The sequence below is a fragment of the Eutrigla gurnardus genome (assembly GCF_963514095.1).
Source record: "Eutrigla gurnardus genome assembly, chromosome: 17".
NCBI lineage: Eukaryota > Metazoa > Chordata > Actinopteri > Perciformes > Triglidae > Eutrigla > Eutrigla gurnardus.
The window spans coordinates 4,003,680-4,029,593 of NC_139928.1; the positions used below are offsets into that span (position 1 = coordinate 4,003,680).

The following is a 25,914-nucleotide window of genomic DNA, read 5'->3' on the forward strand; positions in this document are numbered from 1 at the left end:
TAATACATGTTTTTCCTGAAGTGACTGGAGGTGGTCATACATAGCTACAGCAGCCCCAGAGCACAGCTTGGTCTGAACACATTGTCATGTGAACAGCTGTTCATTCAATGGGATAAATAATTAAAAGCCATATGCATTCAGCTATTTTTCTGCAAAAAAAAACAAAAAAAAAACAGCAGTTAATGGTTATATATCGTTATAATTTTTTCTGATTATCAATTAAATATTTATAAATCAATCAAATATCTAGTCTCTACAATGTCAGAAAACGAGAAAATCACACAAAATACAAAGAAAAAGCACCAAATCCTCAAATTTGAGAAGCTAGGACTTGTTAGAAAAATAACACAAAAGGATTCATCAAATATCAAAACAGTGAATAGCACTGACTTTGTAAAAAAAAATAGATGCCTAAAACAGGTGAGTATTTTGCATTCCGCTTTGCGTTCAGAGAAATCATCAGAGATGCAGCCTTTGACAGTTACAGTTACAATTTCATTAAAAGAACAAAGCCACAGCCATATTTTTGGAATGTATATTTAATTCATTCATGGGGGGGGGGGGGGGGGGGGTATATTTTCTGTTTGTTGTACTTTATTTCTAATTCATAATGTGATTGGATATATGGCAAAGGAAATACACTTCACACAGATTTGGAGGTAATGAATCACCATTACATCAGGCATACGAGATTATTAAAGAAAGCAATTTGAAGTGATCTGTCTCCATCCTTCAAGACGTGATGGGTGGGGGTGGGACCCTGGTGTTGGGAAGTAGCCGGTCCCTGGATTGCGGCGGCCTGATTCACAACACCAGCTGTCCCGCCCCACCGAGTCTGCAGATGGCGCTCTGACGGTGGAAGAGGTTTTCCATGTGAGAGAAGTGAAGTGGTTCCATCTCGTTGCGTCCTCCCGGGGGACAGTCAGCTCACTCTCTTCCTCTCCCTCCTAATCTGCGCTACATCTGTGACAACTGCGAAGAAGAGAAGATGCAAATTAGGTTCTGAGGAAACCATTTGAGGTGAGGCACGAGGGGGAACTTTCTCTGGGTTCCTCTCATCGAGTTCTCACCACAAATCCAGACGGGAGGGATTCTGGGAGTCTGCCCTGCCTCTCTACACCTGACAGGCATTAGACCACCTCAACCCCCTGCTTCAGCTCGGATGCTTCTGCTCTCCACAGCTCCAACAACATCCTCGATGCAAATTTTATAATCACACCCCAGCAATGAGGGATGTGTGTGTACGTACATTGAAGAGGGATATAAGCTTTTACTTAGCATATGAAATGAGTTGGGATTAGAATGAGATAAGAGCAGACGGAAGAGCAGGGGGAGTGTTACGAGGGAGGTCACTCATAATTCTGCATCTATGAAGCACTTTAAATCTTCACGACTGCTCTCACAGGCGTTGGAATAGCACGCTGGGCCCGACCGAGTGATAAAAGAAGACCGGCTGTTTCACCAGTGAACAGTGCACTTCAAATTAAAATGTTGTAGAATGTCAGCATGATAAAGAGGATATAAAAATCTTTATAGGGAAGGAAGAATCACCCATCAACCCTGTGAGCCCCAGTGAGGTACATTTCTGCCAATCATTAAATCTTGTGATTTCAGGGTTCGGTGTCTGATGCTGCTGGGACAGAAGCTAGAAGGATGTTAATCACTGTAACTAATGGCTATTATCATTATCTGTTATTATTTCTTTGATTATTTAACTGATTAATCAATAAAATATGTATAAATCAATCAAATATCTAGTCTCTACAATGTCAGAAAACAGAGGAAATCTCACAAAATACAAAGAAAAAGCACCAAATTCACAAATTTGCATAGCAAGGACCTTTAAGAAAAATAAAGAATTAGTCGATTATGAAAAGCTCTACGTCAAAGTGTTTTTGTTACATGACGGCCTCTGTAAGTGTAGGCCACTCTGTGGTGTATGTCCAAACGCAGTACGAACTGAAAGTCTGCATATACAGGAAATCGAGAAACAATATCTTTTCTATCTTGGGGGGTGTTAAGTTAAAATACAGCAATGCACTCAGCAGGTGATATGAAATAAATGTCAATTTCCTCCAGGTGTATACGTCCGACAGAGAAATGTGTGTATGAAAATGGTGCTTTTCCTTTGTTTGCTCTGCCTCTGCTTGGCATGCACGGCACCGCGGGTGCACAGCAGTCGTTCTTCCTCTCACACTCGTCTCCCCGTGTGCTGCCGTCCACTGACAAATTCCTCTCTACAGAAAAGGTAGGTTTTTTTATTATGAATAACTGGAGACATTACATTACAGTGGCCCCTTCTGCAGATAATTCAAGCGTATGCACGTCGCCATAAAAAAATGCACTTCTGAAATCCACTTCTGTGCAAGCAAGCTTTGGCTACATTGTACAGTTTCCATTTGCATATATTTCTATTTAGGGTCAGAATCAATGTTTCCTAACAGAGCATACGTTTTTGTTTAATTCCAGGCCATTTTGTATCTCAGTCTTCACAGCTGACATTTAATTGCAGGGGTGGAACTATAGGGATCTAGATTTTCTTGTGTTCACATCCACTTCTTTGTCTTTCACTGGACCGGTCTGAAGCTGACGGGAATGTGAGCAGCAGCTGAATTCCTTTAAATAGCGCTGCCTGCCTCATCATATGGTTGCTATGGCAGCCAGCCCCTTGTTTCAAGATAACGTCCACATGCTTCAGAGACCTCCTCCACCTGAAAGCTATGGAACCAAGCCGCCACTCGGCGAGGAAACAGATTTGCCGGAGCGATGCATGTGAATAATGTTTTGTGTGTCTTTGTCCACGGCGTGGGAATAATCAATATCTGAGCTGTGCATTTGTGTGTGTGAGATCAATCAGCTGTCGCTGCAGCCTCCCTTAATAGGTGATTGGACGGCGCTTATTGGAGGGGAAAAAAATCACAAGTGTTTGAAGGCTACAAGGGAGGAAGAAGAAAATGTAAAGCAGGTAGAGAGCGAATGTGGTGGAGAAATTAAAGAAGATCAAAAGTGAAACAGATGAATGAACAGCTGGTTCAAGAAATGGAGTGATACAGAGAGAAATGAAGGGTGGAAAAGAGGATGAATGGTCCGTGACATTTTTGAGGGAATGACGGGATGGAAAGAAAATGATAGGATAATATAATAGTGAATGTCATCTATTAAAACAATTCTCTTTTCTTCATAACTTGCTTTTTTGTGACCTGCACTTTCCCATCTCCTCTTCTCATTTATGCCGTTGCAGCACCCATCCTTTGTCCTGCTTCCCTTTCTTCACTGTTTTACCCAAACTCTCAATTAGTCATATGTTCAGCTGAGGGTCAAACAGGACATTAACAGTGCCGAATTGTCGGCAGCTGTTGTGTGCTACGTGGATGGAGCTCTCAAGCCGACTTTGTCCTGAATCTCTCCCATAAGTGCACTCAGGAAACTATTGTGAGGCTCAAAAGGTATGAAATCAATTACAGGGGAGAGAGAGGGAGAGGCAGGTTTCACAAAGGCAAATTTAAAGAGCTTTTTAATGTTTCATGGAACTGAAATGAAGATCAGTTTAACAACTGAAATATAGAACTAGTCAAAACTGGGTTATGTCTGACAAAAAAAATGAAATGCAACTTATAACATGTAAAAAGTAAGACTTGTTTAAATTGTTCAAATAATTCATGAGAAAAACTTTAAAGAAAAACCTATTTAACACAGGAAAATATAACAGGCATTACTGCCATCCCTATGAACATTGTGTAAATTATTTCAGATTATTTAATGTTCCATTATGCCATCAATTCATTTGAAATGGCACCACCAGTGAGGATGACAGAACAGTAACAATGTGGAAATGTGGATCCTTAGAAAGTAAAACTTGTATTGTGTGTTGAATATACGAGAGGCCTTTAATGAATTTTATTATGGAAGAACACGCTCATTTTGCAAAAACGTCAAAGTGTACGTAAGAGGAGCCAGATATATGTTGCGCTTACCTTTGGAAAACTCAACCTATCTAAATCTTTATTAGATGAGTTTACGGGCCTCGCAAGCATCCTCTCTTCTTTTTGTCACGCAGCCTAAAAGAGAGACAAATCCGTACAGTGCAGTCATGAAAAAAAATCCATACGGCTGTTTACATTTAGCAATTATCTTTGTGAGAAAATGAGTCTACAGAGAAGCAGAAGTCAAAGAGGAGTCGATAAAGATAGCACCCTCCAATTTCCTCTTAAAACACACAGGCAGGCTGATTGCATTTGAGAGAGTTGGGCGCGCCTCAGCATCTCCTAATGCGTCTGCAAATTGAGTTGGAAAATGACGACGCCTGTTGTCTGCACTTGCGATGGAAGCCAGGGAGGCAAAAAGCTTGGCTGTGGAGAACACCCTCCCCGTCTCCGGTTTACACCGCACTATTAGCCACTCGTGTCAATCACTAGCCTCTTTTAGTGCGTGTGACACAAACGTACAATATCTATTCCTTTAGTTTTGTTCTCTTTCCCTTTTTATGTGCGGGCTGCATCGCGCCTCTCTCTCTCTCCCTCTCTGTCTTTTAATCAGACGATAAACGACTGTGTTAACAGAAACAAACAGTTCCCTGGATTAGGATACGGTATTTTGTGCATTAGCATTATCTAAAGCAACACAATGGGAGGTTGAGTGAGTGCACAAATAGAAGGACTCTGTGTTTTTGTGTACATTATTAGGGAGGTGCGGTGGTCGACTCCGAGAGCCGCAGAGATAAGGGCGCTGGCTGACCATTTGCCAAGCATCCACTTCCTCTTGAGTCTAAAAGGCCCTTTGCAAACCACAGGTACGCATGCGTGCACACGCACACGCATGGACTTCTGTCCTCCTGTCCCCTTTACTCAAAGAACCTGGACATCAATATATTTCTAATGAAATAAACAAAACAAGATCATATCATTGCCCTGGCCTTTGTTACTTGATCTCTTTCATGGTCTTATATTTAAATTGTCGTTAGCATATCGGTGAATACCAGAAGCTCTTTTCAATGGGATTCAATAAAACTAAATGGACCTATGGTCGCTCTGCTTACTATAGCCCTCTAATTGCTCATATGCTAATTATCATATCAATTAATTAGTTCTTAACGTGCTTCATGACGAACATTTGTGACCATATAAAACAACATCAATCGAACAGAAGGTCATTCAATTAGATTATATTCTACCTAATCTTAAATTGTATTGCGGAAGCTACTTCATTTTGGCATTTTACCGTTTTACTTTTTTTCTCAGTCCTGACCTGCTGTATTTATAAGCATTGAACAAATGGTTCCATTATATCCATAGAGAAATAGCTGGCAGCGAGTGTGAGCTAAAGAGAAAAAGAGGTGAGAATTATTCGCTCCAATCAATAGCAGAGGTATCTCACATTCACATACATGCCCCCCCCCCCCCCCCCCTCCCCCCTTCTCTCACACACACACACAGACACACACACCTATATGCACAAATCCACAGACACACCCATCACGCTCTGTTGCGTGTGAACGTACAGCGGTGCATCGTCGTCTTTCCTCCCCGCCGTATTCCTCCACCGTTTCCACGGCGCTGTGACCACACTAGTGCAAAATGCATTCGAAACGGCGGCAGAGATTTTAATGTGTAAGCCCGACCCTCGGCTGTCACATTCAAGCCTCGCATTCACACACACACACACACACACACACACTCACTCTCTCTCTCTCTCTCTCTCTCTCTCTCTCTCTCTCTCTCTCTCTCTCTCTCTCTCTCTCTCTCTCTCTCTCTCTCTCTCTCTCTCTCTCTCTCTCTCTCTCTCTCTCACATGAGCACACAAGCCGCACACCCACACAGTTGAGATAAGGCCTGAGCGCTGGTAGTCATTTAGTTCAGCTTTGTCTTTTTACAGCGTCTCCCTGATGAACTGCAGAAAATGCTAGCACATGCAGTATTTGAATTATTAGCAAAACGGCTTTAACTTAATCCAGCAACATATAATCTCTGCTCTGTGTGTGTGTGTGTGTGTGTGTGTGTGTGTGTGTGTGTGTGTGTGTGTGTGTGTGTGTGTGTGTGCGTGTAGTCTAATACCGATGGTTGAAGTGGCTGTGTAAATGAGAGAATGCTGCAGATCTGGGGAGAAGTGTGTGTGTGGCTGCTTGTGTGTGTGTTTAAGTAGCCACCTCTGAAAGCCCAGCTACCACATTGGACTAGTGACCTTAGACGAGTGATTGCTCCCCTGGGGTCAAAGCTTAAAGAAATACTGGCATGAATCACAAAAAATTACAATATCTCCTGTACGATTACAACGAATGTAACTTTGGTTTTCGCTCTACAATAAAACTTGTTATAAATCAGGACCAGTAGCAGTATTTTATGGATTGCCTGGATTTGCCCCCCCCCCCCCCCCCCCCCCCCTTCTCTCTCTCGTTCCCTAATGTAAGTATATTATTTGATAGTCTGGCCTTTGGTTTAAGTGCAGATCTATAAATTTACAAGTTTCAGCCTGATGCTTGCAGATGATTTTGGCACAGAGATGTGCCAAAGGCGCACTAACCCTGATGACTCCTGCAGGTTGCCAGTTCTGGGCAGGGCCGGCCTGGCTGGCTGGCTGGCTGGCTGGCTGGCTGGCTGGGTCGCTGGGTTGCAGGCTGGGCGGCCGGCTGAGTGCTGGGCTGGCGAGGTAGAAGGCTGTAAAGAAACAACAAGGTCAGCTCTTTGGTGAAACACATTCAGCACCTAAACGCTGACGTTCTGAAGACGGTGGACGGAAAGCCGAAATGGCCACTCACGTTTTAAAACCAAGAGCCGAATTTGATTTTCAAAGGTAAAGGATCTTTTTTTTTTAACCAGTTCCAGGCAACACAATCATCAACTGTTCCAATAAGGCGGTCTGATAGAATGGCTCCTACACTCCAGGTATATGGAGGTTGGTAATTCTGGATTAGCAGAGATCTCCGGTGAGCAGACTTCCCCTGACACAAAGCAGTCAGTAAAAGGCAAAAGCAGGATTACCCTCAAATAGTTAGTACCAACACACACACACACACACACACCTAGACAAACAGGCAGACGCATAGACGAGCGCAGCTATACACGCACACACCTTAGACCTACACGCTTGTGTCGGCCATCACAGACAGCGTGCCGGCTCGGCAGCCATTTTGCAGGGCTGCTCTGGAATGTTCAATTAGGGTAATCATTGCTTACGCCGTCATTTCTCAGCATTACAGAAATCACATATACGTGACGAAGTACCATTTCAGTCACCGTGTGACTACGCTCACCTCACAGTACCCCCAATTATAGAAAAAGTACCCGGATTCTGTGCCTGCGATGTCTTTCCTCAGCGCAGAGGGCCCTACAGTGTTAACCAGCACATGTATGACGGCCGGCATGTCACTTATAGTGCAGCCATGTGTGAACTCACACACAGCCATGAACGTATGTACGCCACACAGCGCGTCCTAACGTATGTGGTGAGGGAGGGAGGGGGCACGCCCTACAGCGCGTCACTGTTCATATACGGAGGAGGGGATGAGTATGTGCATACGAGCACAGAGAAAAGAGAGGAATGGGAAGGGTGAGAAATGGAAGCAAATGAAAGAGGAGGGAGAGAGAGAGAGAGAGAGGGAAGAGAGGAGGGCACAGAAAGAGAAATGTACAGCTTGTTCCCGTCGCCACCGTTTCTCCACACAGACTATGCAGAGTGGTCACTGTTAACTCGGTTAGGGTGAAGCCATAGGCGAAGCATATAGATCAGCCCGCTCTGATGATGTATGCAATACACACCTCTCACACTCCTTCGTCATGTAAAACATTTCAGTTTTAAGACCAAGGGATGCTGCCTTTGTCAAATATTTGAATTCTGCTTTTCCAGGTTATTGCACAGTGATGGCCCGGTGTCACTGGGAGTGAATGCGTGACCTGTGCACTTGCATGTCCAGAGTTGGAGCCCAGCTGTCCACACTATACCCCCTCTCTAACCATCCCATCTCACCCACGCCGTACTAACCAATAAATGCCACAAAAATTATCTGAAAAAAGATGGACTCTGCACTTCTTACGTAACAGATATTTTTGTCTTAAGAACATGTCTTCTTTGAATGCAGGATAATGTCTTCTTTGAATGCAGGATAATGTCTTCTTTGAATACAGGATAATGCCCTTTAAGAGTTAACCTATGTGATACAGCATTAGTGAAACCAAAAAGGCTTTTGACTAGTCCTAAAAGGCAAACATACTACATACTACAAATTACACCAGACTGCACCCCCACTACAAAGATCCGCAATCACATGGGCAGGACTGAACAAAGGCCACATAAGGATAAAGAGCACTTCTATTACAGTAGTTGACACAAAGGGCAGATTGATCATTCAGTGTCATATGAACAGGGTCAAACCAGTCTATAGCCTTTTGAGACAGAAGCCGGACGAGGCTTTGTGGGTGCTGCGTGTCGGTGGAGAGTCGTGGTGGGATGGCGGCCGGCTGTCAAAGGGGACGGGTTGAATAAGGGCGTCAGGGACCGCGAGGGAGAGAAGACCAAGAACGCAGCAGCTCAATGCGCACATGTGATCCGCCGGAGATCCCACTTACAGGGCCGGCTCAGACATGATTATCAGACACACTGGATGCACATGCTTACATGCCCTCCATATATGTGACCGTGCAACATGCGAACCCTCCCCCTCCCCCTCCTCCCCCCCACACACACACACACACTCAAGGTATAGCATGAGAATGCACATATGACACGCCGCTCTTTGTCTGGGTTTATCGGTCAGTAATGGCCGGCCGTTCGGCACATTACGCTCCTGCTCCCGTTCACTCTCTCTCTCTCTCTCTCTCTCTCTCTCACACACACACACACACACACACACACACACACACTCACACACACACTCACACACACACAGGCAGTCATGTGAATGGCAGATGACACCTAAGTCATATGTGTTTTCTTGTCATTTGTTATAGTGTGTCCGTCACACGTTACAGTAGTGTCATGACCGCCAACCACCCCATCACGACCTCCTCTCAGCCCCAGTGTCCTCAGAATACACCCCCACCACAACCCCAACCCCCACCCACCGGGTGATCATCTGCTGTGACCGTGTCCTCCTATCACCGTGAGTCAGGAGTGTTCTACAGCGATGGGTGGGTAGGAAGGTGGGGGGTGGGCACCCTATTTGACTTCTTTTCTTTTTCTGATCCAACATGATTGCTGACAGAGAGAACTTTCCCACCCATCGGCAGCGGTGTGAGCGGTGCTACAGCGCCAGACAGAGGGGACCCTTTGTCTCCCACCATCATACTGGGAGGGACGGCGTATGTACACGCACATATACTGTAAATGGTGGCACAAAACACACACACACACACTCACAGACAGCAACTACGCACACGTTCACATGTAACACTATAAGGAGTATTGAAACATGGGATGCAGTGACAGTAGCCACATTCTGTAGCACATCAGTGGCTGCACACCTGTGTGTGTAAATCTGTTCAATTCAACACATCCCCATGTGAAAACAATGTGGAATCACTTCATTGTGCACATGTATAGCATGTGTGTCAAGATGTGTGTGTGTGTGAGAGAGAGTACGTGCGTGTCCTCAGACTCACCTGGCAGCACCCCTGGAGCTGGTTGTCGTGGTAATGCAGCCTCAACTGGGGTTGCAGAGCTGTGACACCTGATGTCCCTCCTCCCTCTCACTCTGTGCTGTAGTATAGGATCAGTAGCTACACCCTAGCACTGACAGGAGAGGGGGAGACGGAGAGGAGGGGTTCTTATCCAGCCTGGCGGATCGTACCACCGGCCGCCCACAGACAAGGGGATGCCGAAGGGCAGCGCTGGTAGGGATGCTCCATCGAACCACCTCCAAACCACCCTGCTGTCTGCACCGACATGGTCTCTCCCGGCTGCCGCTGCTCTGATTGGACGACCTGCTTCCTCCTTCATCAAAATGTAAAATTCCAAGACAGAGAGAGTAGTGCAGCATTTGTGTGTGTGTGTGTGTGTGTGTGTGTGTGTGTGTGTGAGAGAGAGAGAAAGAGAGAGAGAGAAAGAGAAAGACAGTGTGTGTCTGAGACAATGCAAGAGAAAAAAAAACGTGTGTAGCTTCATGCGTGTTTGAGAAATATTTGTCATGCAGACTAGTATGACTGTCTGCATGTACGTGAATGTGTGTGTGTGTGTGTGTGTGGGTGTGTGTGTGTGTGTGTGTGTGTGCGTGTGTGTGGGTGTGTGTGTGCGTGGGTGTGGGTGTGTGTGTGCGTGTGCCAGTGTGTGCGTTTGCCCGAGTTTTCATGTAAATGTGTGTGTTTGCGCCTTTGTGTCAGGGAGACGATATACAGGATGCCATTGTCTGCGTGGGCGTGTGGTAGAGGAAGAGGTAGCCGAGGGAGAGACACAAGACAAAGAGAGCAAGAGAGAGGAAGACATGGCGAGTGTGTTTGTGTGCGAGGAAGAGAAAAAGAGAGCAGTGTGTACGGCCTGGGAGCTGTCATCATTAGGCTCTCCGCAGTGGCTGGTGCTCGGCTGCGAAGGGGCTTGTCACTCAGTTTCTGTCACAACATGTCACAATGAACGGACACACACACTTTCCCAGAGGAGATCATGTCAGGATGGGGGCCGCTTGCTTTTGACAAGCTGATCCAACCCCCCACCCCCCGACAACCTTTCACCCCTCTCCTCTGCGACGGTGTCACGCGCAGGATCAATCACCAATTCGTCTGCTTCATTGTGTACTGAAAACATTTGACAAAAAAAGAGGGAGATTAAGACGAAGTGGGAAAAATGAGCACAACACACAGGAAGGCAGTGAAAAGTGGCAGGAGGCAGATGGCAGCGAGTGCTCACATACGCCGCCGAGTCTCCTGAGGACTAACCAGTGAAATACTGCTGACTCACTGCACTCCGGCAGGCCCTAAAACACACACAGATCAACCGCTACATCCAGGGTACTCACTGAAGACTATTACAAATGTAAAAACATAAATGGATTGGTGATAATATCAATGTAGGGGTAAGGGGAAAAAGAGAAATGGAACAAACAGTGTTTCTGTTCCCGTCCAATCCGTCCCCTGTAGTTCGCTGCAGAGGGGAGTTTCATCCTCAAACATAAAACAGACTGTCCCTTTTTTTCCCCTGGCTTTTCTCTGTCTCTCTCCTGCTGCCGATTTAATTACCTTCTATATTTATCAAGCTCAAGATGCTATTTTGGTTTCGAGACTCTTGTCACTGATATCGGGAGGGCTACATTATTCAGAGCGAGAGCACCGGGGGCCGTCAGACCCAGAACAAGAGCAGTTGTTAACCCCGTGGGGAAGGATGGGGGATATGTCAGGCACACAATATGGCTGTTCATGTATGTGTGTGTTGGCTTACATCCTTATTTTATGCCCTGTGAAGCTGTGTAGACGGACTGGTCTAAGGTGTGGCCCGTCTTTCTTGCGTCTCCATTTCCCGACTCAAATCTCAGCTCAGCGCATCGAGGAGAAGGAGGAAGAGCATTTCACAAACACAAAGATACAAACAGGTTGCACACACACAAAGACGTAGCGGGGCACGTATGCTTGTGCCCGCGAGCACACACAACGCGACACGCGCAGATGGTATAGATCGGTGTGCTCCATATTTGGTTGTGATTTATGATTGCTCTTCAGTAGAGACCACAGTCATCTGGGAGATGATGGCCTTATCGATCTGATAAACAGTTTCATTTACTGCCAAAGATCGCCATTCATACTCACACTCACACACGTGCACACTCACACACGTGCACACTCACACACACACACACACACACACACACACACAAAGCACGTACAGTAGGATTCACAGCAGGAATAACCCAGCTTTCTGCTTCATCAATTCCCCACCTCCTCCACGTCTGCTTCTGTGTTTCTCCGCTCTTTTTCTTCTCCTCCCCCCAGGCCACCTCACCCTCTCCTCCGCTCTCGACGCTTTAACCCGTTCCTCTTCTGCCCTTGTTCTTTCTACCAGCATCCTCTGCCAGTCACCTGGTTCTCTAAAAATATTCTCCCCCACGCACCATGGCCTCTTTGTTTCTCCACTTAGCTCCATATGGCTTCATGCTAAGGTAATATCTCAGTTTGCCAGTGGCTTCCCAGCATGCATGTGGCAGCAACATGCAGGAGGTGGCTGGGTTAGTACAATAAAGCAGGACAACTGCCATAGTAGGAGCAAATATGCTGATCTTCATCAGGGACGTTCCATGAAACATAACTGTTGCTTTGTCAAGATAACAAATCCCCATGCAAATGTAGTCCAGGAGTATCCCTCTAGTGCTGCACAGAGAGAAAATACACAGAGGGAAATATGACAAGCATCTATCAATGTACATATGACCTCTGAGGGCTGTATTAAGACACACGTGGACATAATTGGAGTTGTTGAGAAAGGTTTTCCAGAGTTTGCTCAATGTAGCAGTGATTGGTATTTTGAATGTTAAATCTACACAGAATGCTTATTTCAAGCTTTTGCAGTGTTTGGAAAAATTATCTGAAGCTAGACGTCTTATATACATGACATTTTCCCAATTATTTGTGGTAATGTTGTATGTACTGTCCCTGTAAAATAAACAATAAAATAAAGATTCAGTGTTGGTAAACACAAATCTGAAGATAGTTTGTGGCATCCCCCTGCAATGCGCATGTAGTTTTAGGTAGCTGTCCTAAGAAGGATTATTTTCTAATTTTACTTTTATTCAATCGATCGTATGGGAGGCACTATGCTTCCATGGTGATGCTGTATTAGCGGTGTGCAGTGCGGTGGCCATTAGCTACACTTACAAAAGTGTCCGATGTTCCGGTTTGATGAGTCATGCGTCATGGTTGCTCGTAGTAACGGCCGCTGTTGAAAACACAAACAGAACATGTAGGATGTCCTCGTAAAAGCCTTCACTTTTATCCCAATCAATTTTAAATACATACACGTCTGCATTTACTATCAACGCCAACTATTTATGTGAATGACTACGAGCAACCAGCTAACACGGTAAGCAGACGCCGAGTCACTTAGACTTGCCACCGCAGTAATGCTGGCGCCGCTTAATGGCAACACACAGAGTGGTCGCCGGATTCAACTACAGGCAAACCTACTGTGTCAAATTATTTATGCAAAATATTTCCTGCTTTTTACCACAGTTGCACATGAGCATCGTGTTTAATGCAAAGCAGCAAAATAGTGAGCTATAGCAGTTTTAGATATTAGGTTCCATGATGCCAGCAATCGGGACTTCGGTGTTGCACTAAAGTCAGCGTGGCAAAATGGTGATGCTATGATGCTACGCTCAGGCCGTTTACAGCTGTGGTTGGTAGCAAGGGAGCTTTGCCGTTTCATGTGTTATATATTGCACACCGTGTCTTCCACTGCAGCAATGACGGACCACGGTCACATCAAATGAGCCATTATTTCATTAGTTCATTATAGTCTTTACTTTAATCTTATAATACCGATGTCAGGAATTAATCCAGCATTAGAAAGCACTGCTCTTTAATTGGGTTGATGGGGTCAAACTGCCTTAATTAACCCTTCTGTTAACTATGAATTAGTGAGAGTTTTAGTGCTGATGAAGGTCTACATGTTCAAGCAAAGCCTTTTTCAGAAGGAAATGAACAACATTCTGGGATGAAATACTTCATCTCCAAATGTAAAATCATATTAAATATGAATTGTGAGAATTGGTTGAACCTGCTTCATGTGTTTTTCTCTGCATGTGTGAGTAAACAGATAATATTGGAGGATTAGAAAACCAGTGAGTACACAACATATTCACACGCACTCAAACACAACACACACACACACACACACACACACACACACACACACACACATACACACACACACACACTAGAAGGCTTTCAGTTTCTAAATCAATCCCACATCCGTAGCTAATGCAGCACTGGGCCCTCTTCAGGAAGCATTAGGCCTATTAGTCAAAGTGCGTACGCATTCCTGTATGTGTATATGTGTGTGTGTGTGTGTGTGTGTGTGCGTTTGAGTGCGTGTAGAAGCCGCACACTCAGCAGTAGCCGATCTCAGTGGATCCTGTGGGGTCAGCAGGTGCAATAGGGAATGAGGGACCATCTTATTGTGTGTGTGTGTGTGTGTGTGTGTGTGTGTGTGTGTGTGTGTGTGTGTGTGTGTGTGTGTGTGTGTGTGTGTGTGTGTGTGTGTGTGTGTGTGTGTGTGTGCGTGTGTGTGTTTCCTCCCCTCGATATCCTCTGGGCTCTTTATTGCTCTAAAATTATCCTCCATTTACTGGAAGACACTGGACTGACTGAGAGGGAAAGAGAAATATGGACACTCTAGTTTGAATGCCTTCCTGGATCATTTATGGATGGAGAACTAAGAGACAAACAGACTTCTTGCTTTGTCAAATGATCTAATTTAATAAGTGCGGGTTAAGTGCGGGTAAGTAGAAGCAGAAGTCTGATAGCTACAGTAAGGCTGTTGATGCCTCAGCTAATCAGAGGAGACGTTTTAGCCTTGTAGAACACAAAACCCCTGGGATGTTGGTTTTGAAACCCCTGAAGAAAATCCACAGACCTCACGGTCAATATTATTTTAGGGCTGAAACAATTATTGGAGTATCTCAATTACAAAAAAAAAATAAAAAATCAGTGTTTGATCCATATAGCCCAAGGATAACAACACCGCGGTTCACATGGAGGATCATTACAGTCGCACAACATGCTTACAGCTCCATTGACTGAATGTCTTCAAGACGGGGTTAAGAAAACAAGAGACAAAGTTCATTTTGAGCTGAAACAAAACAAAAGCTCTGGATAGTCTGTCTACCTCGATAAGATGACGTCAACGCCTCAGCATCTCAGCAGAAAGCATCCAGTCTACACATACAGTCCACAACACAGACCATTACCATTCAACAACACCTGTAGACGGCCACGGTAAATGTTGTTGGTCGTGGAGATGAACGCCGGTAGAGAATGTACATTAGTTATTAGTATATGTAATGGATGGTTATCAACGTGTCTCAAATGAATAAGGTGGCTAGTTATGATGTCCCTGAATTGCACATTTTGCCCCAAAAGGCTTATGTTATACTTGATCTGTAATTAGGTTGAAACTGGCAGTTCTAAAGGTTAAACCAAACAATTAAAAGGCAAAGTTTATGGATTATTATTATTTTAATTTATGCCTTTAGCTTGTATGTATAACTTTATTAAACTAATGTTTTTTATCTGATTAATGGTTGAAATTAAATCGGTAGAAAAACTTGATCACTAAAATAATTGGCAGCTGCAATTTCCTCAGTAAAGTTCTGTTGAAAAGTCTACACATTGAGGTTATTGGATTAACTGGGAACATGCTCTGGTTGAGTTTTTGATTTTGATTAGTTTTTAACGACAGAATCTCAGAGACAGGAATCTCAAAAACTAAGCAAATAAAACTATCTGCATGGAGATCAGTTAGCAGGCGGTCAATGTCATCTTCCGCTCGTATAAAATCAATCTGCAGTGCAACCTGTGTCGCTCCACTTAAAGGAGCCACATACACAAAAGTGATTTCAGCAGAAAGTTTCAGGGTCTCATCCACTGAACGGCAAACAGAGAATTCTCAGAGAAACACTCACTGCTTTTACTAACGGTACCTTCGGCACAAGAAAATACATTATAAGAGGGTTTCACCATTTATCTGGCCTCCTCCTCCTCACACTGCATCCGTCCCTGAGGATTTTCACATCCCCAGGTGGATCATGTCTCTGCAAATCAATATCATCCATTCATGTGGGTGCAGCTCTTGCATGAATACGTGAACATGCATGCTCACAAACACACCTACCGGTATATAGTTACACTTTGACTCGAAAATGGCTCAAAATGAGTTGTTTTGCCAAACAAAGTGAAGTGCTTGGAATTCATCTCAGTGTGTTCGTGACGCAGGAGAGAATATCAGGAACACCCATATAAATGATAGCCTTTACTAATGCCAGTAGTAAGTACTCAGATCAGTCAGACAGGCCAGTTCAAAGAGATGCTGAGGATAGAGACGAGGGTGGAGGATGGAGAGAGTCAGTGGAAAAGTCAGAGGAAGGAGGAAACTAGCGGAGAAAGCGAGACGGTGAGACTGGCCATTATAAATCATATCCGCTGTTGGCGCCGGCAATGTATCCTAGCAACCAGACAGACCATACGCCTCTCCTCCAATCCCCTTTTCATCTTTGTTAACAGCTTGGTCACTTTTATTACCCACAATGCACTGGGCCATGCCCCAAAAACTCATGACAGAGTGCAGTTTGTGCTTACAGCTACCTCACTAATACAGCAGGCCTGTGTTAACCTTGCTCAAATCACACCTAACAGCAGCTTGACCCCACAGCAGTGGCAGCATATATGGACGTACTAAAAACCAGAACACAATGAGAGAACACAGAACAGTGACATGTTCAGTCTCAAAATCCCTCTCTGTCTTTATGTTATGGCGGGAATTTCATTAATAATTACAGACAGACGTCAATCAAACTGCAATACTGGGATATCCAGTCAGGTTAACGGACCAGTGTGTAGAATTTAGTGGCATCTAGCGGTGAAGTCGCAGATTGCAACACCTGAATATCCCTTCCCCCACTCACCCATCCCTTCACAAGCGGTGTCGGAGAACTTCCTGTTCTGGGCGACTGCAGGAACATGGCGGTACTAGAGCAAGATGGACTCGGTGAAGAGGACCAGCTCCCTCCGTAGATATGAAGGGCTCCTTCTAAACGAACGAGAACAGTTATTAAAAACATATCTGTGAATACAATATATATACCAATTCTGCATAGAGATCCCCCCAAGTCCTACACACTGCACATTAGAAGTGAAATCAAAATGTTTTATACTTTTTTAAGTACTCTGCCTAAACAATAGCCACAATTTATTTACATTTTTATGCGCATTGTGGTACAATAGTGTCTGTCAACAGCACACACAGTATGCACACTGACTTTTATGAGTATTCTTAATTTTGTCACCTTTCCAGCGTGAACACTCAAACTCAGATATAAGACTGGTCTGAAAAATGGAATTGGGACACACAGCTTTAATGAATTCCAGAAATCTCTTCTAATCGTGGGGCGACTGTGGCTCAGAGGTAGAGCAAGTCGTCCTCCAATTGAATCTCGCCTCCTCCAGTCTGCATGCCGAAGTGTCCTTGGGCAAGATACTGAACCCCCTATTGCCCCCGATGCTGCGCCATCAGTGTGTGAACGTGTATGAATGAGTTGGATCCTGATGTGAAGGCGGCTCCTCTGCCATCACTGAATCATGAATGTGTGTGTGAACGGGTAGAAGTGACTGATTGTAGTGCAAAGCGCCTTGAGCAGCTAGTTAGCTAGCTAATCCATTTAATCAGTTTATCTTCAACCACCTTTGCTGTGTTCATTTTAATAATGTGAAGGACGGTATTTTTACCGTAAACAACCGCTGGATTCTCGCGCTGTCATGAGATCATCATGACGAGACGCCACAGAGAGCCGACTGTTCGTTCATAACAACAACAGCTGCTCCTGAAGAGGAACGCTGCATTGTACTCCTTCGCTGAAAGAAGAGAAAATGGCGGCTTTTCTCGATGGAAAAGATGTTCTCACTTCATCAAAAGATTGATTGACGGATGGTTCATCCAATCACTTGCCAAAAATGTATTTTTGAAAGTGCCGGTTTTCCCCAAAAGTGTCCAATGATGGCTTCTCAGAAGGTTCTGTGCGGCTCAGGTTAAGCGTATTCGGTTTCCGTACAAACTTCAAAACAGTTTCATGCGTATTCAGTGGAGTGGCACTTTGTTTCGTTCAGTCTTCAGTACCACAATATGAATTCAGTCTTAGCAACTAGTAATTGAAACGCGAGTAAGACGAGATGATCTTCTTCCAGAATGTTTACTGATCACACGGTCCCTTCCAACCTCTCTGAATTCAAATCTGAGCTGAATAAAATTCCATCACTTAAAATATCACTGACGTACTGCTCTCTGATTGGAAGCTTACATTCTGATTTTTTCAATTTCAACACATGACTAGATTATGCATTTTAATCTTAATCATGAATTTGGCTCTTACATTCAGGTTGACAAGATAATGACGTAAACATGCCAAAGCATGCCCTACTGCAGTAAAGTGCTTCCTGAGCTGATGCTATACACACCTTCTAAGTATCACTTAGATCAGACAATTTAGACTTAATAGTATGGATAAATTGCATATATTGTGAATTTCTCCCGACTGCAGGACGGATGAGACCGAACTCTCTCTGTTCAGTCCATTTACTGCCTGACCACAGGTTACTGATTTTGAGCCTCTAAAACAAGCAGACGAGGATACACGGTGTCAACTCTAGCTAGCATGACTAGTATTTAATTGTGAGAGTCACTGAGCATGCGGGCTCCATGCTGCAGCTTTATGCCGTCTCCTCGCCAAAAGCTTCACCCAGTTAGCGCTCTCTAGACAGCCACAGCCTTATACGACCGTTGCTCCTATATGGGCTTGATTACAGCCTTATTGTCTTCTGGTATATGAAAATCTGAGCTCTCAGCAGAGTGAACGGACAGTAACACACATAGAGGAAGAGTGTGTGCATCTAGAGCGAAAGAAATGAACCACTCAGGAACCACTCAGTCAGCCCATAGTCCGAAAGCCACCAGAAGTGGGTGGTATGAGAGGAAAAATTGTGTTAGGGGAATGAAGGACAAAGTGGACAAGAGTGTGTGTGTGTGTGTGTGTGTGTGTGTGTGTGTGTGTGTGTGTGTGTGTGTGTGTGTGTGTGTGTGTGTGTGTGTGCATACTACCAGAACACAAGTACGCCACCTTGTGGACCAGGACAGGTTGGGCTCTCCTCAAATTGTCTTTGACCTGTGAAAGAGAAACTCACAAATCATTTATGAGAAAGAGTGGCTGTTTTGCAACTCATCACTGTTACAAAAGTGCTGGTGTACACAGTGATTTGCCGCCATGTGAAATGAGAAATGAATACCTGTGTAAAGCTCATCAAATGTGGACTATGTTCTTTCTAACATCATGTACACATTGTATATAATGTATGCCATTTGTACACCATTTTAAATCCTGACTACAAAAAGGTCTCCAAAAGACACAAATGACTATCGAACACTGACTACAGAATCATTTCCTGAAGGGTGATCCTGACAATTTCAAGGGTAATACCTCAGTACAGCTATCAGATAACCCTCCTTTTAAGATTTAATGAGATTCATAGTAAGAGTAAAACTTTTTTTTAAAAAGGGAAGTGAGATAAAAAAGGTGCTATTTTTACAGCAGTGGGATCATACTGTACCATCCAAATCCTTGAGGATAATGAATTAAATTAACTTTTCCTTTAATCTCTTACCTTATCTTAAATTATAGTAGGCCTACAACATGTATGCAGATAAGCAACGGTTTAATCTCTATGCCAGCAATTGTGTTTTCCTGGATAATATTAGTTTGAGGGAAAGCCAGAGTCGGCTGCACGGTGGTGTAGTGGGTAGCACTGTCGCCTCACAGCGAAAGGATCCCGGGTTCGATTCCCGGGTCGGCCTGGGTTCCTTCTGTGTGGAGTTTGCATGTTCTCCCCGTGTACGCGTGGGTTCTCTCCGGGTTCTCCGGCTTCCTCCCACAGTCCAAAGACATGCAGGATGGGGATAGGTTAATTGGTGACTCTAAATTGCCCGTAGGTGTGAATGTGAGCGTGAATGGTTGTCTGTCTCTACATGTCTCCCTGTGATAGACTGGCGACCTGTCCAGGGTGAACCCTGCCTTCGCCCAATGACAGCTGGGATTGGCTCCAGCCCCCCTGCGACCCTGAATACAGGATAAGCGGTAGACGATGGATGGATGGATGGAAAGCCAGAATCATCCTTATTAGTTTGTCTTTGCACAAGAACCACAAGGTGCAAACATATTTCTTTGTAAGCCCTTCCAGACAACAAGGGGCATTTAATTAACTTTACTTTTTTATTTTTTTTACAGCAGAATTACCGAAATTGTATTTTTATATTATTGGAAAAAGTGAAATACAATTTGGAGTAAAACAACAAGAATCAAGATGCAACAACTAGCCAAAATTGCTATATGCACGCATATAAATTACGTTTAACTTAAAAGGCATTAACATTACCCGAATAACGTTCACGTAAGTACCAAAGATATTTTGGGGAAAATGTGATCATAACAGCACAAGTAGCTATTTGCCATGAAATATCCACTTAAAATGGTCACTTAGCCTCTGATTGACTTGGTGACGTTGTAACTAAAACCAACAGCCCTGATTGGAACAAATAATGAATGCTAATTGATACGCTAATACGCTAGCCCATCAAAACCCCGCTTGTTGTTGCATTTTACATTTGTTGTAAATGTTAAATGGTTTAATCCCTCATTTCATTTTAATTTTCCGGTTTTAGGGGTCATGTATAGTGTATTAACGTTACCTCTATTGTGTGAAGCCATTGGAGGTCAGCTGTGTAACTTTTTATGGTTTTGGAGCGTTTTCTAAACACCTCTCAACAGTTAGCATAGTTAGGATAAACTATCTCCTAGCAAACTACAGCGAACGCCCACCTACACTCGTTACCGTCAGAGCGGAGCTTCAGACCGCGCGGTTGCCTTCAGGTGTAGTTGGACAAAGAAGTCCTCTGACTTGACAAATCATAAATCTAGTTTCTTAACTATAGGGACATTTTACGTTTTTATTCATATTTCTGTTAACCACAGCGTGTTCTAAATCAATCATATGCTGGCCTGACACACACTTAAAATGTTATGTTGCTGCTGTCATACTTGTATACTTATTCTTTACGGAATGTACATGAACGCAACACCGTACATTCGGACAGTTAGCTTTTCACATGGTCGCGCGACCATCACAAACACCATGCGAAGGATGGCGGAAGAGATACAACCCGCCAAGGAGCCGAGGTGAGTTACCCCCCTTAGCAAGGCTTTTATTGGCTATGTACGTTCCCTACGTTGAAAGTTTACGTTATGATTTACGTCCGTTTTGTGATGACCCGACTGCATTGTTTTCTTGAACTTATTCTGACTCCATCGGGAGTAGCTTTCTGTTATTTGTGTCATTTATTGTTGTACTCGGTTGCTGTCAAATGACGTTAAATTTGAATGAAAATCACTATATTCTGGGGTACGACGTGTAACGTTAGGCAGATCGGTATTCTCGTAGACAAACTGTATTGAACTCGCCTATCTCTCCGCTCTAAACAATGAATTTGTGTTGGTGCTACTGTGTTTTGATGCGTTTGAAGCATGCCGAATTGAGCAGTGACAGCTTGACATTCCTGTGAGTACTTAAATCATCCTTTAACAAGTCAACGTGAATTTTGAGAAACAAGTCGACATTAAATTGACGTATTTTCCGATTACATTTGGTCTCAAAATAAAAGTATCCATTCCGGGCGTCACTGCCTGCAGTCAAGCTTTTCTAGACGGGAGGTAGAGAAAGAGAACTATGGATTGCATACCAGCAGAACTGATAGCAGAAATGTCATGTGGTCAAAGTTCAAAACTATAGTTTGCCTGTGTTTGCATGTACTTCACGTGTTCTGCCTGCTTGTGCACGTCTGCTGTCTGACTCCCAGCTCCTGGATATCAAGCTGGCTTCCCTCCTGGTGCCCCACGTCTCCCTCTCAGCTGAAAGATGCAGAGGAAAAAATGCTCAAGAGTAAGTGTGCTGCTGCTGTTGAGCCACTGATTAGAACTTGAGTGTTTTTGAGTGGTCACCATGTGTGCATTGCATTGTCTGAATCTTCAGAGAGGGTTTTGTCTTGTAATAACAAAAGTACCAGAAGTGGTTATTGACTAAGCACAAATGGGACGAGTCCCACTTCCCTTACTTGTCCTCCCCCCACCCATCTCATAGTTCTCCCCTGTACTGCAGGTGTGAAGCGACCTTTCTCCAGGCAGTACGTCCGGATATCCAACGGCAACTTTCTGTGGACCTTAGCCTTTTCCACTCAGGCACTGCCAAGTTCTCTCCCCCGACCCCCCGGCCAGCCCAGGTCTCCTCTGGTTCTGCTGCACGGCTTTGGAGGCGGGGTTGCCCTTTGGGCCCAAAACCTGGACTCTCTCTCCAGCGGCGGCCCAGTCTACGCTCCGGACCTGCTGGGTTTTGGCAGGAGCAGCCGCCCCCAGTTCAGCGCTGACCCAGAGGCGGCTGAGGAGCAGTTTGTAACGGCCCTGGAGGAGTGGAGGGAGAAGGTGGGACTGGAGGAAATGGTGCTGCTGGGACACAACCTCGGAGGATACCTGTCTGCCGCCTACACGCTCAAATACCCACACAGGTGCCTTGGTGTGTTTATTTAGTAAGGAGCTTTTTCCCTGCCGTGTCGACAAACAGCTTTCCCTTCCTAGAATTTCCAAGTGGTATCATTGTTGGCACCTCCGTCACGAAGCTTTATGTTAGCACTGGAGACAAATCCATCACCAATATGCAAATGAGCCTCACTGTGTGGACGTGACTGGGATGGTTATTTTACTTGTGAGGCAACATCAGACTTGTAAAAGAAAGGGGAAAAAACATTTACACATGAATTAAAATGCTAGTATATCATATATATATAGTATATCAACATAGAATTTGAGTAAGTATCGGCCGGATGACTGACATCACTGTTGCCAGTTCTTCTATGAGTTGGAAAAGAGTTGGCAGCACTGAATATTTCCACAGCTTTGTACCCTAAATCAAGCCTTCATTTTCCCGGGAGATCGTACCCGATGGCAGACAGGATTGCATAGTGAAACCGAGGCTTATAACATCAAAACGCAGATGGTGCAGTTATTCAGTAGCCATTACGCTTTGCAATCAACATTTACTTCATAATTATATTTACTTAAAAATGCTAAGTCACAGCAAAAACCTGTCTGTTGGCACTTGACGTTCGTGCCAAATGTGAACAAAGTCCTGCGATTTTAAAAGCAAGTCTGTGAAACGGTAATTGACCAGTTGTTTGTGTGTCGCAGGGTGAAGCATCTGCTGCTCGTGGAGCCTTGGGGGTTCCCAGCGCGTCCAGAGAACCCCAACCACTACTCCATCCCAGTGTGGATCCGAGCCATGGGGGCCGTGATGAGCCCCTTCAACCCGCTGGCTGGACTCAGACTGGCTGGGCCTCTAGGTCCAATGCTGGTTCAGACGATCAGGTCGGATTTCAAGCAGAAATACTCTTCCGTGTTTGACGACAACACAGTATCTGACTACATCTACCATCTGAACGCCCAGACTCCAAGGTGAGAAACCTTTTAAAACTGACGTGTACCGATAGTTCAGTTGTCTCCAGCATCGTTTTTCTGTTTCAGTGGCGAGACGGCCTTTAAGAACATGACCATTCCCTACAGCTGGGCGAAGAGGCCCATGCTGGAGAGGATCGGCCAAGTGCGGGCCGACATTCCCGTCTCCTTCATCTATGGATCCCGCTCCAGCATCGACAGTGACTCTGGAAATGCGTTCAAGAAAACCAGACCAGATGTGCAAATCACGGTAGGTTCTTTCAGTAGCTTTTCCTTTTTTTTATTTCACAACTTAAAATTTCATGTCAAGGCTCCAGAACATGTGGTTTAAGGTGAGACACTATAGGTGAAAAGGGTCACATTTAATTAACCGTGAAACAGTGTGGCAATTCATTTTTTTCTATTACAAGTTTTCAGAGAATGTCTGTTTAAATATGCATTCTCTTCTCATTTCCAGAACACAAATTGAACATTGGAAAAAATCCAGACTCAAAATTAATTTGTCTTTCATTCTGTTGACGTATTAGAGTCAAAGGTTTATACTGCGAGAATGCTGTGTATCTTTCTTTAGCACTTCATATATCAGAGTACTGTCAAGGACATTTAAAAAATACTAAAAAAGTCACCATGTTTTAAGGAACAACTGTTCTATACATTTGTCTTTGATGTAAAAAACACTTCAGAATATAGACATGAATGGAAATGGAAAGTTTGGTTTATGTAAGTGCTACTGAATAGAGAACAGCCTTTTAATGTATCATAAAGTTCAATACAATTTGCAAGACGCTTCTGGTGAATAGGGTTAAAAAAAACGTATCATAGATAACGTATCATAGATAACGTATCATAGATAACATCATGAAAAGTCCCCCAGTTTATTACTTACATTAAGACAATTCTTTTTTGTTTCATATGCAAATGAGGCATTATCTAGTAGCAAGTTTGGAGTGAATTTGTAAATGTAGTCTGAAAAGAAAATATGTTGTGGAAGCAAAATAGCCCAAAATCTCCAAATTGATGCATGAAAAACCATGTTTTTACCGTCGTGTCCCGCCTCAGGGTTTGCCTGCCTTCTGTGAACACCAGCTTTACCTCTTTGCGTGTTTGTCAGGTGATCAGAGGAGCGGGCCATTACGTTTTTGCCGACCAGCCCGATGACTTCAACCAGACCGTCCTGCAGATCCTCGCGAGGATGGAGACGAAAAGCCAAGAGAAGGGAATGAAGCAGTGAGAGCTCCCTTGTTCAGACGCCACCCAGGAGGGCAACGGGGCTGAACTCACCCGAACCCATGACACAGCCTGTATCCTGCACTTTACTCCTGAGAGAGAACCATCACTGACTGACTTGGGGTAGATGATGCCACAGGTTTCTTTTTTCTTGTTTTTGTAAATAAAAGTAAGATGCAGTCTGTGTCGCTCTCTTACTTTTTTTTTCTTTTCTTTTTTTTCTATGGTGAAAACTGTCCGTTTTTAAATTCTGAGAAACTGTTTGGTAACTCTTCTGTTAAAAAAAAAAGGAAAAGGGAAATCATCTCTCAAGGGATTGTCTTGTTTTGGGTTGAGGTCTAGGGAAAGTACACTGGGTGTTCTTTTTTTCTGAACCTTCACCCACTCAGATATGAGGGACAAGTGTACAGGGCAAAGGTCATTTTTTTTGTTCATTTTGTTTTTCAGGAAACGTCGTCACTTCTGCAGACTGTGACCGACAGCTGGCCAGCAGGTGGCAGCACAGTAGCAGCAGACGCACATTATCTCCCCTATCCTTTTTTACTGACTAGTAACAGTGAATCGTTTACAAAGCGCCCTCACCATGAAACCATGCATATTGAGTGGAGTGACCTACACTCAGGAGACCCGGACAGTGACGCTTTAAAAGCAGCTCGGCTCTCTGCTAAGTCACAACGGCAGTGACAGAATAGGGTCAGAGACGTGGTTTGGACTAAAAATAGGCCCATCTGTTTTCAAGGAGGTGGACATGAGTTAAAGTATGGGAAATGACTACTGCTCTGTTTGATGGTTAATGGTTTCCCACATTAAAATAATAATAAAAAACAAACGGGGGCTGGAAGCCTATCTACCTTTTTGAGAAATGAGTGAATGAGTTGCAGATGTTTAGAGGGAGTTGCAGCAATGGCAAAGGCTCTGTCCCCCGAAGCTGCACTGCTTGGTCCTGGTGATGGGGGGTCGGATGGTTGGCATCTGACCCTCTGAGGTGGGCGTGGTTATGGTGACATCAGCCATGTTGTGCAGTAGCAGGTTAATTCTCCTCTTGGATGATAGTTTACTACAAGAGAAACATACATCACCACATGGCCCTATTATATAATACTTCAAAGGACTGTGAAGTGGCTTTATGGTGAGATTAATGTAGTTCATGCCTTCTTTGTCAGTTTTGACTCAATTTTTAAAGCAGTACTTTTACTTTTTAGGAGTACATTTACTTTACTCCTACAACTTTGTAAGACTCATGATGGACATTAAAAAAAAGATATCAAAATTGATGCGGTAGAACCAGAGATATTTTTGAATGATTTTCATTCTTCTTTGTCAAAATCTGAAGCCGACATTACCCACAATGCAACTTGACTGCCGGCGGTTCTGTCTGGAGTCTTGAGATGAGGAGCAGCTCACAGAGGTCTGCTTGGCTCACTTCTTTCTAACCTCCGTACCTCTGTCCGTCTGTCATTTCC

General features: G+C 44.2%; 1 protein-coding gene across 1 annotated transcript; it reads left to right on the forward strand.

The window, feature by feature from the left end:
- The first annotated feature begins 20,819 nt into the window (after window positions 1-20,819).
- On the forward strand, window positions 20,820-24,635 carry abhd5b (abhydrolase domain containing 5, lysophosphatidic acid acyltransferase b). Its single transcript, XM_084031971.1, has 6 exons — window positions 20,820-20,902; window positions 21,580-21,662; window positions 21,879-22,281; window positions 22,961-23,224; window positions 23,294-23,474; window positions 24,336-24,635. The coding sequence occupies exons 1-6, from the start codon at window positions 20,859-20,861 to the stop codon at window positions 24,453-24,455; spliced, it is 1,095 nt and encodes a 364-aa protein (XP_083888097.1). The 5' UTR covers window positions 20,820-20,858; the 3' UTR covers window positions 24,456-24,635.
- Window positions 24,636-25,914: the final 1,279 nt, after the last annotated feature.

What these genes read in the sequence shown, in the direction of transcription:
- abhd5b (XM_084031971.1), top strand. Translation starts at nt 20,859, where the DNA reads ATGCGAAGGATGGCGGAAGAGATACAACCCGCCAAGGAGCCGAG. An exon ending in CAACCCGCCAAGGAGCCGAG is followed by an intron (nt 20,903 to 21,579) that starts GTGAGTTACCCC and finishes TCTGACTCCCAG; the next exon opens with CTCCTGGATATCAAGCTGGC. An exon ending in ACGCTCAAATACCCACACAG is followed by an intron (nt 22,282 to 22,960) that starts GTGCCTTGGTGT and finishes TGTGTGTCGCAG; the next exon opens with GGTGAAGCATCTGCTGCTCG.